Here is a 15,538-nt window from a genome sequence, read left to right on the forward strand (position 1 = left end):
GAAAAATACAAAGGAATAGCAAAAAGCAGATAGAAGAAGGCAGGTGGAAGAAGGCTCAAGGACAGCTTGAGGCCGAATCTGTAGCTCCCTTCCCTTCTATTGGTAGGAGACTTTGCAACTCTTCTCCTCTCTTGTATGGTTGGTGAGAAACCAAGCAGCAGAACTCATGTCAGCCCAGAGCCAGCCTTGGAGAAGCCCTTGCCCTCTCTCACCACTATCCCCACAGGCAGTTGTTGGCCATATGTATGTTTTCTTTTGAAAAGTGTCTGTTCATGTCCTTTGCCCACTTTTTTTATGGTGTTGTTATTTTGTGCACCAAACCCCGGTAACATGCAATTTACTTATATATTACCAACTTGCACCTTGCACATGTACCCCTGAACATGTGCAAGGTACAAGTTTGTAATATAAGTAAAAGAGATGTTAAAAAAAGAGCAGTTGTGATAATTGGTTATTTTAGAGCATAGGACCTGCTTGGCATAATTTATGTGGGGCAGTCATGCTATGGCAGTCCCAGGAGAGCTAAATAGGTATTTTTGGACACTAGCTAGTTATATGCTCTTCCCCGTAACTAACTAGCATCCAAAAATACCCATTGAGCTCTCCTGAGATTGTCATAGAAAGAAGGTAAAGGGGGAGGTCACTTTCAAGGCAACTTAAAAATTGAGGAGACCCACACTGATGAAAAACTGAAAAAGCTAAGTCCTCAGATGGAATTCCTTCCCTAGTCTCTGCTCTTACAAAAGCTAGATGTAGCCTGGGAGAGAAAGTGGTAAGAATTACGGATGGGGCTAGGGAGTAGGTGAAATTCTGACTCAATAATGAAGTGCCTCTCTTAGGGGTGTCTTGAATCACTCCAGCGGCCATTTGTCCTCAAGCCTCTGCTTGCACTGGTAATAGCAGTAGATAAATTATTTTCAGAAACCTAGGTGGTGGGTACATGGGTGGTGGTGGTATGAGGGTCCTCCAATTGACAGACAAAAGCAAGCAAATGGAAAGAGCACAGGGTAAGGGTTTGTTAGTGCTTTTGCTTGCATCTTGACTACTTAAAGAATTTTAATCAAGCAGCCTAAGTGTGGCTGTGTGGGCTCAGTAAACACACTAAATTAGGTTTGATTTTTCCACTCACCAGTTGCAAACATGGAGCAACTGCATTATTGGAGAGGATATAGCTTGAGGGGATTTATAATCCTTTTCATAGGTGGGTTACCAAAGTTGCAAATTCTATAAAACTTAATAACTAGCAAACTCATACGTATAGGGATGAGGCACTTAAGAATCTGACAGGTTTTAGCCAGAGATGACATTGACTTTAAATGTAATTTAAAAAATTCTTTGACATTGCAAGCTTGTTACATCTTTAAGAATTTTCATCTGATTATCTGATATAAAACTTGTAACCCACCTTGAGACTACGTATGAGCAGGAGCTTGTCAGGCACCATTTTAAAGCACTTTCTGAAAGCAAGGAAGGGGATAGGAGAGAGGGAGCAGACAATGTATTGATGTGTAATCATAATGTACTATACGTTATCCAAGAGAAGAAGCAGACATGATCTGACTCTTTGTCCCTGTATCAACCACAAGGCTCTAGTTGCCTTTGGCAGACATTTTCTTTGGAAAGTTGATATATGTTGAAAAAAGAAGTGGGGCAGGATCAAGCTAGACAACAGGAATATAATTGCTGTGTGTTGGGGGACACAACTTAAACTGATTTATTGGGTGTGCTTTATAGGATATTTACTGTCTGCAATTGTTAAGATCTTGAGAAAAAGATGAGGCCTATTTAAATCCGTGCAACAACACAACAACAAGCAGTGTCACAACAGAATATCCTAATTTCTTTACCTAGAACAGGTATCCCAGACTGGATCTGTTGATTAGGGCTCCTTGTCCTTGGGGAGCTGAGAGAGTTAAAGACAATGTGAAGATAAAAAGTGTCCCAACATCTGGATGAAGGCCCTGTGAGAATACATTTAGCTGGAAATATTTCCCCCACTCTTTCTGCTTAGAACGGTACACATCATATGTCCTTAATGCTTTTTCCTGCAGTTTACATGCATCATATGAAGGAGGGGGCACTTTTATCAAATCATCAGCCTTTCTGCCAAAGCCCAGTATAATCACCTGAAGAATATTTGGCATCTGTTACTGGACCCTTGCTTCTCTGCCTTTTAGCTGGAAGGACAGATAGACTCTCTGCCTTTCTTAGTGAAAGATGAATCCCGCTTAGGATAGTGACAACTTAAGGGATAATTTCTTCTAGGCAGAGAAATGTCAGCACAAATAGCATCTGTAAAGTTGCCATGTGTCTTGGGAGTGTGAAGGAGTCTGGGGACACCCAGGGAATATGACCTATAATCAGCCATCCCTGCAACCCCATTACCACCCCCAGGCTCTCTGCTATCTTCTAAGCCAGAAGAAGCAATTTAAGCAGCAGCTTGTCAAGCCTTCCCCAAAGCACCCCCTCTCTTCTTTATCCTTAGTTGTAAGTGCTAGGAACATAAGGAACATGGTAGCTGCCCACTGGGAAGTGTCCTGTTAATTGGGGCCTCAATTTCCTTCTAGCCTTTCTCCCGACTCTCTTTTTCTCTTAGATCATATCTACTCTCCAAGGGCAGAACCCCCCATCTGTCTATATTGGGTTTTCAAATATTTCAAATGGCAGCTAGAAATGTGGATTATATCATCCTGGAGGCCATAGATAAGCAGGATGAGTATCTTGGATGAAGAAAAGCAAAATGAATATCTTAGATGGAAAAGTTATAATCCAACTAGATTGTAAGCCCCTTGGAGCCAGGTGGGGATGCTATATCTGATTGATATAACACCAATATTCCCATAATCTGACAAGTTTAGTGAACTGACCCAGTGTGACCCAGTGGATAGAGCACTAGAGCATGAGTCATGAAACCTGTGTTGCCAAGTTGTGGGATTTTGTGACTTTGTCCAATCCTGCTGCCATTCTTGTACCTGTGTCCTCTATCAAGCTTTGGTTTCCTGATTAACCAAGGGAAAATTCTAAAGTCTGATCTTGGCAGTTCCCCATATGCATTTGTAAAAACGAATGATAAGGTATGATTAAGGATGTTTAAGAGCTCTGCTAGCAAAAAAATTTGCTGTTTTTAAGTGCACTTAAAACATGTGGTATTTGGAAGCCATAAAAACTTGTGGCGCATGAGCCATTTGATCTAGGACTGTTACCATGTAGTGGTGTTACAGACATCCAGCTCAAAATCAAAACTGCTAAAAGCAGGTGGACAGTTTCAAGTCCATAATGTTCTGAAGGGCTTACATAATGGGGCACATTGTGTCCTACTGAGGTTTGTTTCAAAAATAGCCTTCTTAGAGATACAAGGTGCCCCAACATCAACCTTGATTTAAATTTCTTTAGAAAAAAACCTATTTATAAATTAGTTGAAAGGAGGCTGATTGGTTTCTTTATTGTTTAACAAATTTAATTCATTTCGACTCCTTCTTGAGACTTTATGACTGACACTGAAATCTCCCTTGCAGAGCTTTCTTCATCTCTGACTTTTTTTCATTCTTTCCACTCTGATCTGTCATACTAAAAGCATAAGAGAAATACTCTTAAGATAAATCAATGGCTATCTGTGTAGGTTTCATGTTCACTGCAAGAAATATTTCCCTGTTCTATATCTTTTTGCTCATTAATAACTTACAGATATCATTAGGGGTTTTCTGCTCTTCTTTTTTTAAAGCAACTTGCAAACCACAAGAGGCCAGGCCTGCCAGAAATGAAAGCCTCTGTTTTCATTTCTCTCCAGTTCTGTCATTGATAGAGAAATTGAAAACTTCCCAATGCCAAAAGACTAAAACTTCTAAATGAAGATAAAGACACATTTAGCTCATGAGATCATCTTTTTTAACAGAAAGCTTTTACTCCAAGCATGATAAGAATGTCTATTTTTCATAGCCACAGGTTTTAGAAGAAAATGGAATTTGGCAGTCTTTTCCAATGGGTTAGTTTGCTGTAGTTCTCTGGAATCACCTGCTGTTATAATCCCAGAAAGCATCAGCAAGTTGTTTTAGGCAGGGGAAGGAGGAGGACATTTCTGTAAGAGCCTCTCTGGCTATTGCTTTTGTATTTAGTAGAAAGAACTAAAGAGAAAAGATGGGAAGGTTCCTGTAGGAAAACTTTTACGATTCAGAAGTGGAGAGAAGGCATCTAAATTGCTGAACAAATAAGGGACTCTAATACTCATGCTCCCTCACTTACAAGTAGACAAACTGGAATGAGGAAGAGATATGTGGAGATTAAATGAGTGCAGTACAGAGAACATGCCAGAGGAGAAACCAAATCCAGTGCCAAAATTGGTCTTTGTCTGAACAATGTCAATAAATCTGCCTTTCTCTATATCACTGTGTCTAATGTCTTCCTCAATGCCAGGAGGGTACTGATCTATTTACAGACAGTGACAGGAGAACTATGGTCATTCAGTTGTGATGGGCTGGTAGAGTTCATGGCATAGCTTATATCAGATAACTTGGGCTAGTAGAAACTTAGACCTTAGGCTGGGCACAGTGGCTCATACCTGTAATTTCAGCACTTTGGGAGGCTGAAGCAGGTGGATCACTTGAGCTCAGGAGTTTGAGACCAGCCTGGCTAACATGGTGAAACCCCATCTCTACTAAGAAATATTTTAAAAATTTGCTGGCCATAGTGGCTGGTACCTGTAGTCCTGGCTACTCAGGAACTTGGGGCAGGAGAATTGCTTGAACCTGGGTGGTAGAGGTTGCACTGAGCCAAGATCACACCACGGGACTCTAGCCTGGGTGACAGAGCAAGACTCCTCTCAGAAATAAATAAATAAATAAATAAAATAAACATAGACTTACACCTTAAATTTCTTGCCATGCTGCTGTGGCCAAACGCTCTTGTTTCCAGAATGACTAAGGCACCGTGGGCCTTTGTAATAAATTTCAACTGTCTTTCAGAATGGGATGGGCCTGAAACAGCACTTTGGGTGTTGGACAGATAGTGTAATGGTTAAAAAGCATGGACTTCAGGGTCAAAGACCTGTGTTAAAATTATTGTGTCACTGTTATAGTTTGAATATTTTTGTCCCCACATCCCCCACAATTCATATGTTGAAATCCTAACCTCCACGGTCATGGTGTTAGGAAGCAGGGCTTTGGGAGGTGATTAGGTCTTGCGAGTGACGTCCTCATAAATGGAACTTATAGTACCCTTATAAAAGAGGCCCAAGAGAGACCCCTTATTCTTTCCATCATGTGAGAACACAGGAAGAAGGTGGCCCTTCTTCCTGTGTTCTATAAGCCTGAAAGTGGCCCTCACCAGACAATGAGTCTCCCTTGATCTTGGACTTCCTGGCCACCACAATGGGGAAAAATAAATTCCCATTGTTTATAAGAGACCCAGTTTATGGTGTTTTATAATAGCAGTCCAAACAAACTAAGATAGTCACTGTAAACTGGTCTTTGGCATGTGACATCAGCTCTCTAGGCTTCAATTTTCTCACATGTGGAAAGAATTTAATAATGACACCTTCCCCAGAGGTGTGTTGTGAGGATTAAATTACAAAAAGTGTATAAAGCACTTAGCACAGTATCTGGCAGCCAGTAAATATACAAAAATGTTAGCTAATAATAATAGTAGTAGTAGTAATAGTAATAATATTACAGGATGATCTCCCATCATGAGCTCAATTTAATGAATATTGGCTGAGGCATTACTGTATGCCAGTCAATGATTCACTAAAGCAAAAAGTGAGCATTTACTATATATCAGGTAATGTGCTAAGAGCAGGAGTGAACTGTAAGCAAGGGAAGACCTCTTGGAGCCTAAGTGTTGGGGAGATGAGGAACAGGAAATATAAGACCTTATCAACAACGTGTAAAGCAAAATATTAGATCTGTGTGTCAAGATGATTTAGAACTTCTCAGAGCCCTCAGAAATCATGACTGGGTGCTCTGTGCCTTGTTCAGCCCTTTCTGGCATTGGAAATTCTTCTTTCTCACTGCTGGATTCACTTGAATCTCATCTGCCACTTAGCCCTGCCCCAGTTCCCAGGACCAATCTTGACCCAAGACAGGAGATAATGGCTCCAGGCCCATAGACAGGGGCTAAGTTTCAAGTTGCCTTGCTGTTTGTCTGACGGATGATGCTCCAGTTTTTATATCTGGTGTCCAGCCTTACTTTAGTTACCTTTCTGTGCCTTTATTTTTATAAATGACCTTCTGACTTTGTGCTTCCTCCCAAAGGCCTGCTCTAAGAACTTATTTAGTGACCCCAGTACTCTCTTGTGATTGGAGAGCTATACCTTATTCTTGATGGTTTCCATCCCGAGCACTAGAGTCCTTCTCCTGAAACTCAGTCCAATAAATAACCTGGTTGTTTTCATCTTGCCAGCTGAAACTTCTCAGTATCTCCACCTCCTAGATTCCTCTGTCTTTCCCTTACTTAGTGTAGATACTGTCTAGACAGAGACGTATCATTACAGGTAATCTTTGTTAGAACTAAACCTTTGTCACCACCCCCTGCACTTGGATTAATTCTCTAATGACTGGTCTACTGAATGGGTGGTTTTCCTGTCCACTTCTGGTTATTTCCATGTGCCTCTTTAAGCTGCCTAAGATATGACACTCACAATCAGAGGCCAAAACCACTTAATACTAAGTCGCCCAGGAGCTCTGAAGATACCACTGTACCTTTCTTAAAAGCCCTAATTGTCCATATTAATTCTTTTGCACTTGGACTATTGATAAGCCCTCATCAGAGCCATTCTGTTCATTTTTCATTCATTAATTTAGCAAGTATTTATTGAATATGTTTCAGACTGTCAGATTCATCTGTCCTTGAGGAGTCCATAGTCTAGTAGAACAGTAGAACTTAAATTTGGATCATTACAATGCAGGCTCCGAAGTACTATATGAATATGGAAATGAAGGAAGCAAAAAGCAGAGGTACCTAACCCAGACTGCAGGCGGGTACATGTGGATAGAGAAGGTTTTCTGAAACAAGTGTCACTGCTGTGTTTCAGAGGATTAGTAGGTGGTCTTAGCTGGCTGAAGAGACGCAAAAGTACTTCCAGGCTTATACTAAGTGAGAGCTCAGCACTTTCAGGGAACAACACTTACTTTGCTATAGCTGGAACATTGGGTGTGAGGGGGAAAGAGTACAGGATGAAGCTAGAGAGGTAGGCGGGTGCTAGGTTATAAAGTGCCTTATTTGCCATGTGAAGGAATTTGAATTTTATTCTGATTTTTAAGGTGGGAAATTACAGTAATGTGGAGATCTAATTTGCCAGGGTAAGAACAGACACAGGGTAACACATTAAGTGACTGACAGATGTTAAGAACCCTAATTAAGGTGATGATGGTGGGGGTGAAGAGTGTGTCTAGATTTGAGAGACTTAAAAGTAGAATTCATAGGACATGGTGACTGACTAGATAAGAGGGGAACAATGAGGAAAGATGATGAGGTTGCTTAGGCAAAGTTGCTTAGGCAACTATGTGGGTGGTAATTCTGCTGCCTGAGCTAGAGAACACAGAAGGAACAGATTTTAAATAGAGGGCAGGCTGTGCTTAATGTTGCCAAATAAAATCCCCCAATTCTATTTTCCATTTAGTAAAATTATCCTGTTGTCCAAAGGATACTACTGACAACCTACCTTTACAGAGCGCAACTGTAGAAGAAAACATTTTTCTTCTAGACTATATGTAAACTATACAACTGGATAAATACTGCACTTGAAAATTAAATCCTCTCTCTTCTCAGTTAGTTGGAAAGCACAGAGTAAATGAAAACAGAATTGGAAAAAACTCACCCCATAGACAAGTTCCCCAACCATGCCGTTCCATATTTTAGTCTCTGGATCCCTTGCACCGTATTTCCCATCACCAACGATGGACAATTTGTATTTGATCCTTACATGTTTGGCTATTTCATAGGCTAGGTCTACACAATAGCCTTCATATCGTTCATTTCCTTCCAGTTGCTCATGGTTCTTCTTGTACATTACATATGGTGATTCCTTTGGGACCAGAAGCAAGATCAAAGGATTACTCCTATGCATTTTTCTATGAGAAGATAAATGTAATAATTTTTCCCCTCTGTGACTATTAATGTTTGGTATGTGTAAAAGGCCTTTAAATTGTTATTTAGTAAACAGAAGAGACTTAATTGAGTATTCACTGGGTCACATTTTTTTTCGGAGTCCTTAACTGATAATTTAAGGAAGGAGAGAAGGATTTCTGTTCTTTTCGAGAATTTGAAAGAAGGCCCAGTTTTCACCTATCAAGTCTTTGATTTCATCAAATTTGGCAGACTTAGTTACGTGATGGTGAAATGCCTTTGATTTCTCAAGATTTATCATATAGGAATCGCAGCTGGTTGAGGCAAAGCCCTGGGGAAGCATTGTGATCCTTATGAGGTCAGGGTTTGTGGCATTTACATTTTTATATTTCCAGAGCCTAATATAGTACTTACGACAAAGGGAGTATTTGATATGTATGCTTAAATGAAAGGTAAGCTTCAGCCTAGTCTCCAGTCAGTTAGTCATACTTTCACACCTAGTAGTGTATTTGTTTTTAACCCAGGTTTGTACTTCATTTAGTGAAAACAAACCAGCTTTTCGAAAAGTGTTTTAAAACGAAAGGAGAATACCATCTCACATTTTAATCATGCTTTGAGTTTTGCAGAAAACATCTTCATGTAGTGAATTGTGCCTTGAAATGGGCTTCTGACATGGGTAGGAGATTATTATTATTCCCCTTTCATAAATGAAAAAACAACAACCTGAGGCTCAGAGAAGTTGTGACTTGTATTATATTTCTTGTATTTCCGGTTCCTCATCCATTTCCTAACAGTTTTACAGGTTAGTGGTAGACCTAATTTTAGAATCCTAATGTACTCTCTCTTCCACTCAATTCTGCTTCCCCCACAATGAAGAATTAGGTTTCAAGTCCAGATGAAGCATCAGTCCTATGGGGGCGGGCATGGAGGTGGAGATAAAGAGGAAAATGATAATCTGAAACTATTCCAAATTTCTATTCTTTTTCTTTCTCTCTTTTTGTTAAATGAAATTCTGTTCATCATCATGGCAAGATACTTTGAGAGTTTCCTGAGCTTCCCTGTTGGAAGTTTTTACTGTTTGAACTTGAGGTCTTTTCTACTGGTAGAAAAATACTTTTCAGAAAACAGAAGTCTTGCTGGACAGAAAGCCCACCTACCTTCTGTTCACACTTACCAGAATGGTAGTCACTACTATGGTCCGATTCTCTGCGGATGCACTGTCATTGCTGATTTGCTGATCTGAGAAAGGCACAAACCTTTCATACTCATTCCAGTAGCCGGCCTAGAAAGAGAAGACATTTGACCTGGATGCCTATTTTTCCCTAAAAAATGTACTGCATGAAATTCAAGTGCTGTTGTGGAACGAAACTTTCTTGAGCTCTGCAAGGATTAACATCCCGTCTCCCCGTGTCCTGTCATTCCCATCAGGACCCCCAAAACACACATACACAGATGTGCTATTCCTTCATCCTGGAGGTTCCCATCTCCTACTCACCCTTACTGATATTTTGTAAAATAATAATACCTATTTTCTTATATCCAAATGCTGTCCTCTTTCAAGAGCCCTTTTCTTTGAATGTCCGTTTTGGTTACTTACTTTTCGAGAGCCACTGACTTTCATTTCATAGACATCGATGGTATAATTTGTTCTACGCCCATAAGTGTCAAATTGGATGTTTCCAGTCATTCCTTGTACTTGCACCTGGTAGAAAGAGAAAATTTAAAATTTAAAAATAGCACGGCATTATTGCCTTCTAGGTCTCTGGGATGAGGTCCACTGTCAGATCTTGGAATCTTGAAGAATTATTATTGCAAGTCATTGAGCTCTATTCACCAGATCAAGTCTATACAGATCTTCATTTCTTCCACAGTGTTTTCTTGGTATGCCTTTTAGTTATGAAGCATTGAGTAGGTGTAAGAGGCTGTTACTTATATAATACAATGAGGGCTCTACTGCCACTTTTTCAAGGACCTGAAATTTCCACTAGTCCCTTCCTAAGAATACTCTGCAGGCTACCCTCTTAACTAGGGTAATGTATTCTATAATGAATTCCTTGGGGGCCAGGCCTGTGTCTTATCTTAATATTTCCCACATCTGAACATAATCTCGTCTTAGTAGCTTGGGCACTGTTGCATCTGGACTCATACTGTAGCTTCAATTATTAACTGAACAACCTTCAGCATGTTTTTACTGCTTTTTTACCCCAGTGTCCTAATCTGTAAGATAAAAAATCCTAGTAGTACCCATCTTTCAGAGTTGTTGGGAGGAGGATTACAGGAGTTATAGATATGTGATGTTTAGAACAGTATATGGCATCTGGTAAGCATCAGAATACATGCTAGCTATATTAATTATTATTAACCAAGATGGATTTAGTTGTGTTTCTTGAGAGGGCTACACATTTACCAGCTACTACAGTGACAGCGATAAGCCTGCCCTCTTATTTAACCTACAAAAGGTAGTAGACAAGATAGCTAAGCCATGGAAGGATAAGCCACAGACTGAAGAAATTTATTAAGTCCGAAGGGTCAGGAGTATGGAGCACTAGACAAGAAAGAGAGAAGTACTGGGAGCCATAACACTTGTTTGGGATGCCAAATGCCGATTTCATGTATGGTGCAATTTTTCCTGGGCCTGGGCCCAGTATTATGAATTAACAAGAGGCCATCTCTTCTAGGTAGAGAGATTCTTTATCTATTTTACAGTGCAGGGACACTGGTTGAAATACCCTCTGCAAATATAAGTCATTATTATTAACCACTTGCATTACTCATCTGGCAAGTAAAGGTCAAAGACTGCTTCAAAGAGAAAGAATACATCTCATTTTCCTAATGTGAAAGAATGGAATTGTTTTTCTTTACTTACAGAAAGTGACAAGGTGTCAAACAAGTCAGAGGTGGCAGTGGGTTTGTGTTGCCTAAAGAAAACATGTTGTCAAATATTAGGGAACATTTTTTTAAAGGGAAAGGGGCATGTTCACCACCAGTAGGAGACTGTAGAATTCCTGTTGAAAGGGAAGTGCTCCAATGTGATGAACTGAAAACAAGACGATTGTCCAGCTGATCCAACAAACCTAAGTATTATTGTTAGCTTAGGCTTGCAGAGAAGGTGACATCACACTTCTGGTTAGAGAAAAGAACCTTTGTTGAGATAGAAATTACTTATCCAGTGGGATGGGACTGATACGTAATATGAGCACTAAGGGCTCTTTACACTCTATTTTGAGCATTGAATTCTAAGACAAGAGTTAGGCATGGCAGAGAAGAGGGCAAAAGGAACTTATTAAGGAAAGTCCTCATTACTGAAAATAGCAAGGGCTTTAAGTCTCATTAAGAGTTGTGTATTTCTGAAGACCCAGCCTATGAATATGATCTATGAATTGGAAAATAGTCAAGGCATGGTCTAACAGATTCCAGATCCCATGATTTGAATATTCGGTGACCAGAAGTAGAATTGGACTACCAGAGAAATCTATTTTTAAGAATGTGGTCCAGTATTGAATGTTAGTGACAGTTTCCCAGCATCCCATCTGGGATCCCTTCTTTAATTCATAGGATTCTGTGCAAGACTTAGACATAATTTTTATAATCTATGTATTTCTGGCTTTCCTACTGGATTAGGAGCATTTCAAGATGAGTGACTTTTTTTTTGCCTGTTATCAGCAACTAATATTGTACCTGGCATACAGCAGGTCCTCAATAAATGTTGCTTGAACAAGTCTCAATGACTTAGAATCTGTGACAGATATGTCAGTAGACTGTGCTGAGGCTGATCTTTGCATTATTTGCAGATTGTGAGGAGAATGATTACCCGATTTCTAAGTGGCTTTAAGATATTTTAAAGCATTTGTTTACATATTAACAATTTAAATGTGAGCACTCCTCATCTTATTTCATGCTTGCATACTAATATGGAGACTGATACATAGTCATAGGTGCTCAATAAATATTTACTGAATGAATGGTGTGCTTACTTATTCATTAAAACAGGCCCCTTAGGAGCCTCTGCCAGGCAATGATTTTGTTTGCTGGATTTCTTTTGAAGGAAGAGAATAATTTATTGAGAAACAACTATGTGCTAGTCACAATGAAGGATGCTTTACATTATGCAATCTCATTTTTAATTAACTCAAATAAAATGGGATTTCTTTTAATGTAGTAAAACATTTAGTACTTCAGATTAGTTTCCTTTGCAGTCCCTCTGAGTAGAGCAGTTTTACTGAGGCGCTTTCTACTTTTGGAAAAAATTGATGCCTTCCAGCCTCTCTGGAGCAATAGAGGTTGGCCTATAGAAAGAGGTAATGCATTGTTTTGGTTGAGTGTCTGGTCATTAGATCCTGGGAAGGAAGGTTACCTGGCTTATAACTTGAGCTTTGTCAGTGAGTTAGACAGGTAGAAACTTTTCTGTGCAGCAGAATGATCAATCTAATTTTTTTTCCTAGCCCAACTGGTATCTTGTCTTTCATTCTGATAGCCAGTTTTCTATTTGGGAAGGTAGTTATTTGTGTCATGAATAGGAAGTCAATTGGAGGTGCTGGCTCTTGCCCCTTAGGTTTTGTTGATGAAAACTCCTTTTGATTCACTCTGAGGGAGTTTTATATTTCACTCATCATTATGTTTCACCTGACATTACAAATCTTGTAACTGCTATGAAGGTTGAATTTAATTAACTGCTCTTCAAAATTGTACAGTGCTACCTCCATAAAACTACACTTAAGGCATTTGTTAAGGAACTGACATAATGACATAAAAATCTGCATGATGGGAGAATGAGTCATATCTCTTTCTTGAAGAGAGACACAAGGGCTACTAACCCCTTTTGACTGAATGCTTCCAACTTGGCAAATTTAAGCATCAGTAAGAGAGCCAACTACACAAAATGATGTATGTTATGAGGCTGTTACAAGTTCTTCCTTGCTGGGCTGCACACAGAATTATCCTATCTTTGCCCATCTCTTTGTTAATTTGGATGTCCCAAACATCAGGATGATTAAATAAGTAGAAATAAGAGATTCTTGTACTTTTGAAAGCTCATTTTAATACATGCAGGCGCATGTGGCATGAAGCAAAATATTCAGGACAGAGCTTTTGCTTGGAAAACTGCAATGAATGGGTGATGCTACTTCTGGTATAAATAATGAAATCTGTTCAAAGGACATTGCTTGAAGCCTTAAATGATCTCCTACCCAGCAAATACTAAAAACAAGTGACCTATTTGACTGTCTATCCATTGATTCCTTTTACTTTTCTTTAGGCTTTTTCTTTGCCGCATTGGGCAAAAAGCTTCTTAAGTAGGCCTAGAAATGTATCATGTTCCTGCATTTCATCCTGTAGAATAGCATGAGTGTTCTTTTTGACAACAGAAATACTATCACACTGGCTAAGATCCACAACCTGTTCAGGCTAATCATTTGTCTGATGAGGCAGAGGATGCTGTCCTTTGTAATGTCTATCTTGAAGTTACAAGCATCTTATAAAATTTCCTAATCTCCCTAAGGAATGTCATATGTTTGAAAGGTTTGAATTTTTGAAGCTATTTACATATTTAATCCATGACTTTTGAGAATACTAAGTTTCATTTACTAGCCACAGTATAGCACATAACCAAATATTCATTTGCCTTAAATTTATCATTTTTTTAAGCTTCAAGAAAGGACATCTAATTTTTAGATTTCTAGATTTTGATGGGTAAACGGCTATACTTATTCTCTTTGCATACTCTGAGATTCTACATAATCTGATCCTATTCCTTTTAGTATATCTTCTCTCACGATTAAGGTCTCATCTTTTTTATGTCTTTTATAAGTTTCTTCTACCCCAATAACCCGTTATGGTCTTTACCATTTTCAGAGCTCTCTCAATATCAATTCCTTGACTCCAGGGCACAGCAGGATTTGCTAAGCAGTCTCCAGCACTTCCTCTCCGGGACACATCCACTCGCTGCCTCCTCAGATAGCGGAAAGCTTCTGCTATGACCAGTATTGCGTCGTGTGTCAATGCAGATGTATACTGAAATGGATGCATGAAAACAAGATATCATAATAAATGATACCCTCAAAACTTGCCTTGTTCCTTATAATTTTCATTCATGTCTACCTACTGTTCTATACAGTCACCCACCTAATTATTTAAGAGAGCTCTCTGGGCAAGGCTGAATTTGATTCATTCTATAATGATACCTCTTACCTCATATGTGCATATGTTAAGATTATTACAGTCAAATGGCTCAAGGCAATCTCTCTCTTGCTTTCAATATATATATATATATATATATATATATTTTAATACTGAGTAACTACCAAAAGGCTGGGTCCTTTATAGAGGAAGAAATATGTGTAAACTTAAAGGATGGCATGTATAGACTGGAGTGGAAACAGCGTATCCTAAAGCAAGGCTGGGTTATTGCTGTTTGTAATAGAAAATTCAGATCGGGTATTTACTTAGGGGAAAATGGAAATAGCTAAGTTAGACAGCTTGAAATTAATCTGGAGGAGAACATTAATCATTTCTGTCTGGACCATGTTTCTGGCAAGCTAGGACTTCTGGCCAGCAATAAATCAGTTTTTGTTTCCTGGGGGGTAGCAAAAACCAAAGCTGTTTTTCAATTGCAGAAAATTTCAATTATTATTGAGTTTTAAATCTGATATTGTTGACAATTCATAGGCAATACTTCATGATGCCACCTCTTGCAGGCAAGAACACTTTCTATTCCTTGGATATGTTGATATGCTCTACCAGGGATGAGGTCAGTCACTTAACACAAGGGATTTGTATTATCTGTAATTTGAAATGGTAGATGCTTTTTCATTAAATGAATTACCATAACAAACCATAGTTAAAATAAGCTGGCCCCCGTTTTGCAGGGGTGACAAATACTGGTAGAATATAGAATGTTGTTGATTTAAAAAAGGTAGCAAAATGTCCCAGGGGGAGTTCTCTCTCTCTAGTACAGTATGTCCAAATACAATCGGGAGTGAATAGATTATTGCCTCTACAACTATCAATTAACTTTTCTGACTTTACTCATGTTACTTCTCTTTCAGAAGCAAATCATCAAGTGTGACTGTAATAGGGGACATATGTTCTTTCATTAAGAAAAATCTTTGTGTCTGCCCATCTTTGCAATACATGAAGCCAACATGGTGATTTTCTTTCCAGCTGACTGCATAAATTGTCAGCAACCTTAATGTAGTCCTTTCCAAACCATGCCAAAGGAACTATTTTAATTTTTGGTTTATTCAGTTTCTGCTTACCGATGTGTGAGAATAACCACCCCTCCCCCCCAACCCCCGCAGCTCTAAGAGTAAATTTATAGAGTCAATTATCAGTATTTTAAATCTGTAGACCATTTTATTTCCTAATCAAAAATAATGTACATCAGTTTTCAAAGTGAGCTTTGGCTTGATTGATATTGTGCAAGGTTCTATAATGATGAATACTAAGCAAAAGTAATCTGAAAGTTGTAACATCTATTTAAACA

General features: G+C 39.0%; 1 protein-coding gene across 4 annotated transcripts in view; it reads right to left on the reverse strand.

Moving 5' to 3' along the window:
- Positions 1-15,538, reverse strand: part of GRIA3 (glutamate ionotropic receptor AMPA type subunit 3) — a 330,401-nt gene that overhangs the window by 80,705 nt on the left and 234,158 nt on the right. For all 4 annotated transcript variants that reach the window (XM_074391691.1, XM_003931097.4, XM_003931098.4 and 1 more), the window contains exons 7-10: positions 13,900-14,067; positions 9,656-9,760; positions 9,233-9,340; positions 7,811-8,017 (exon numbers count right to left, since the gene is read on the reverse strand). In XM_074391691.1, coding sequence (XP_074247792.1) covers positions 7,811-8,017; positions 9,233-9,340; positions 9,656-9,760; positions 13,900-14,067 — 588 coding nt within the window. The remainder of the gene's footprint in view (positions 1-7,810; positions 8,018-9,232; positions 9,341-9,655; positions 9,761-13,899; positions 14,068-15,538) is intronic.

This window comes from Saimiri boliviensis, chromosome X (genome assembly GCF_048565385.1).
Source record: "Saimiri boliviensis isolate mSaiBol1 chromosome X, mSaiBol1.pri, whole genome shotgun sequence".
Taxonomy (NCBI): domain Eukaryota; kingdom Metazoa; phylum Chordata; class Mammalia; order Primates; family Cebidae; genus Saimiri; species Saimiri boliviensis.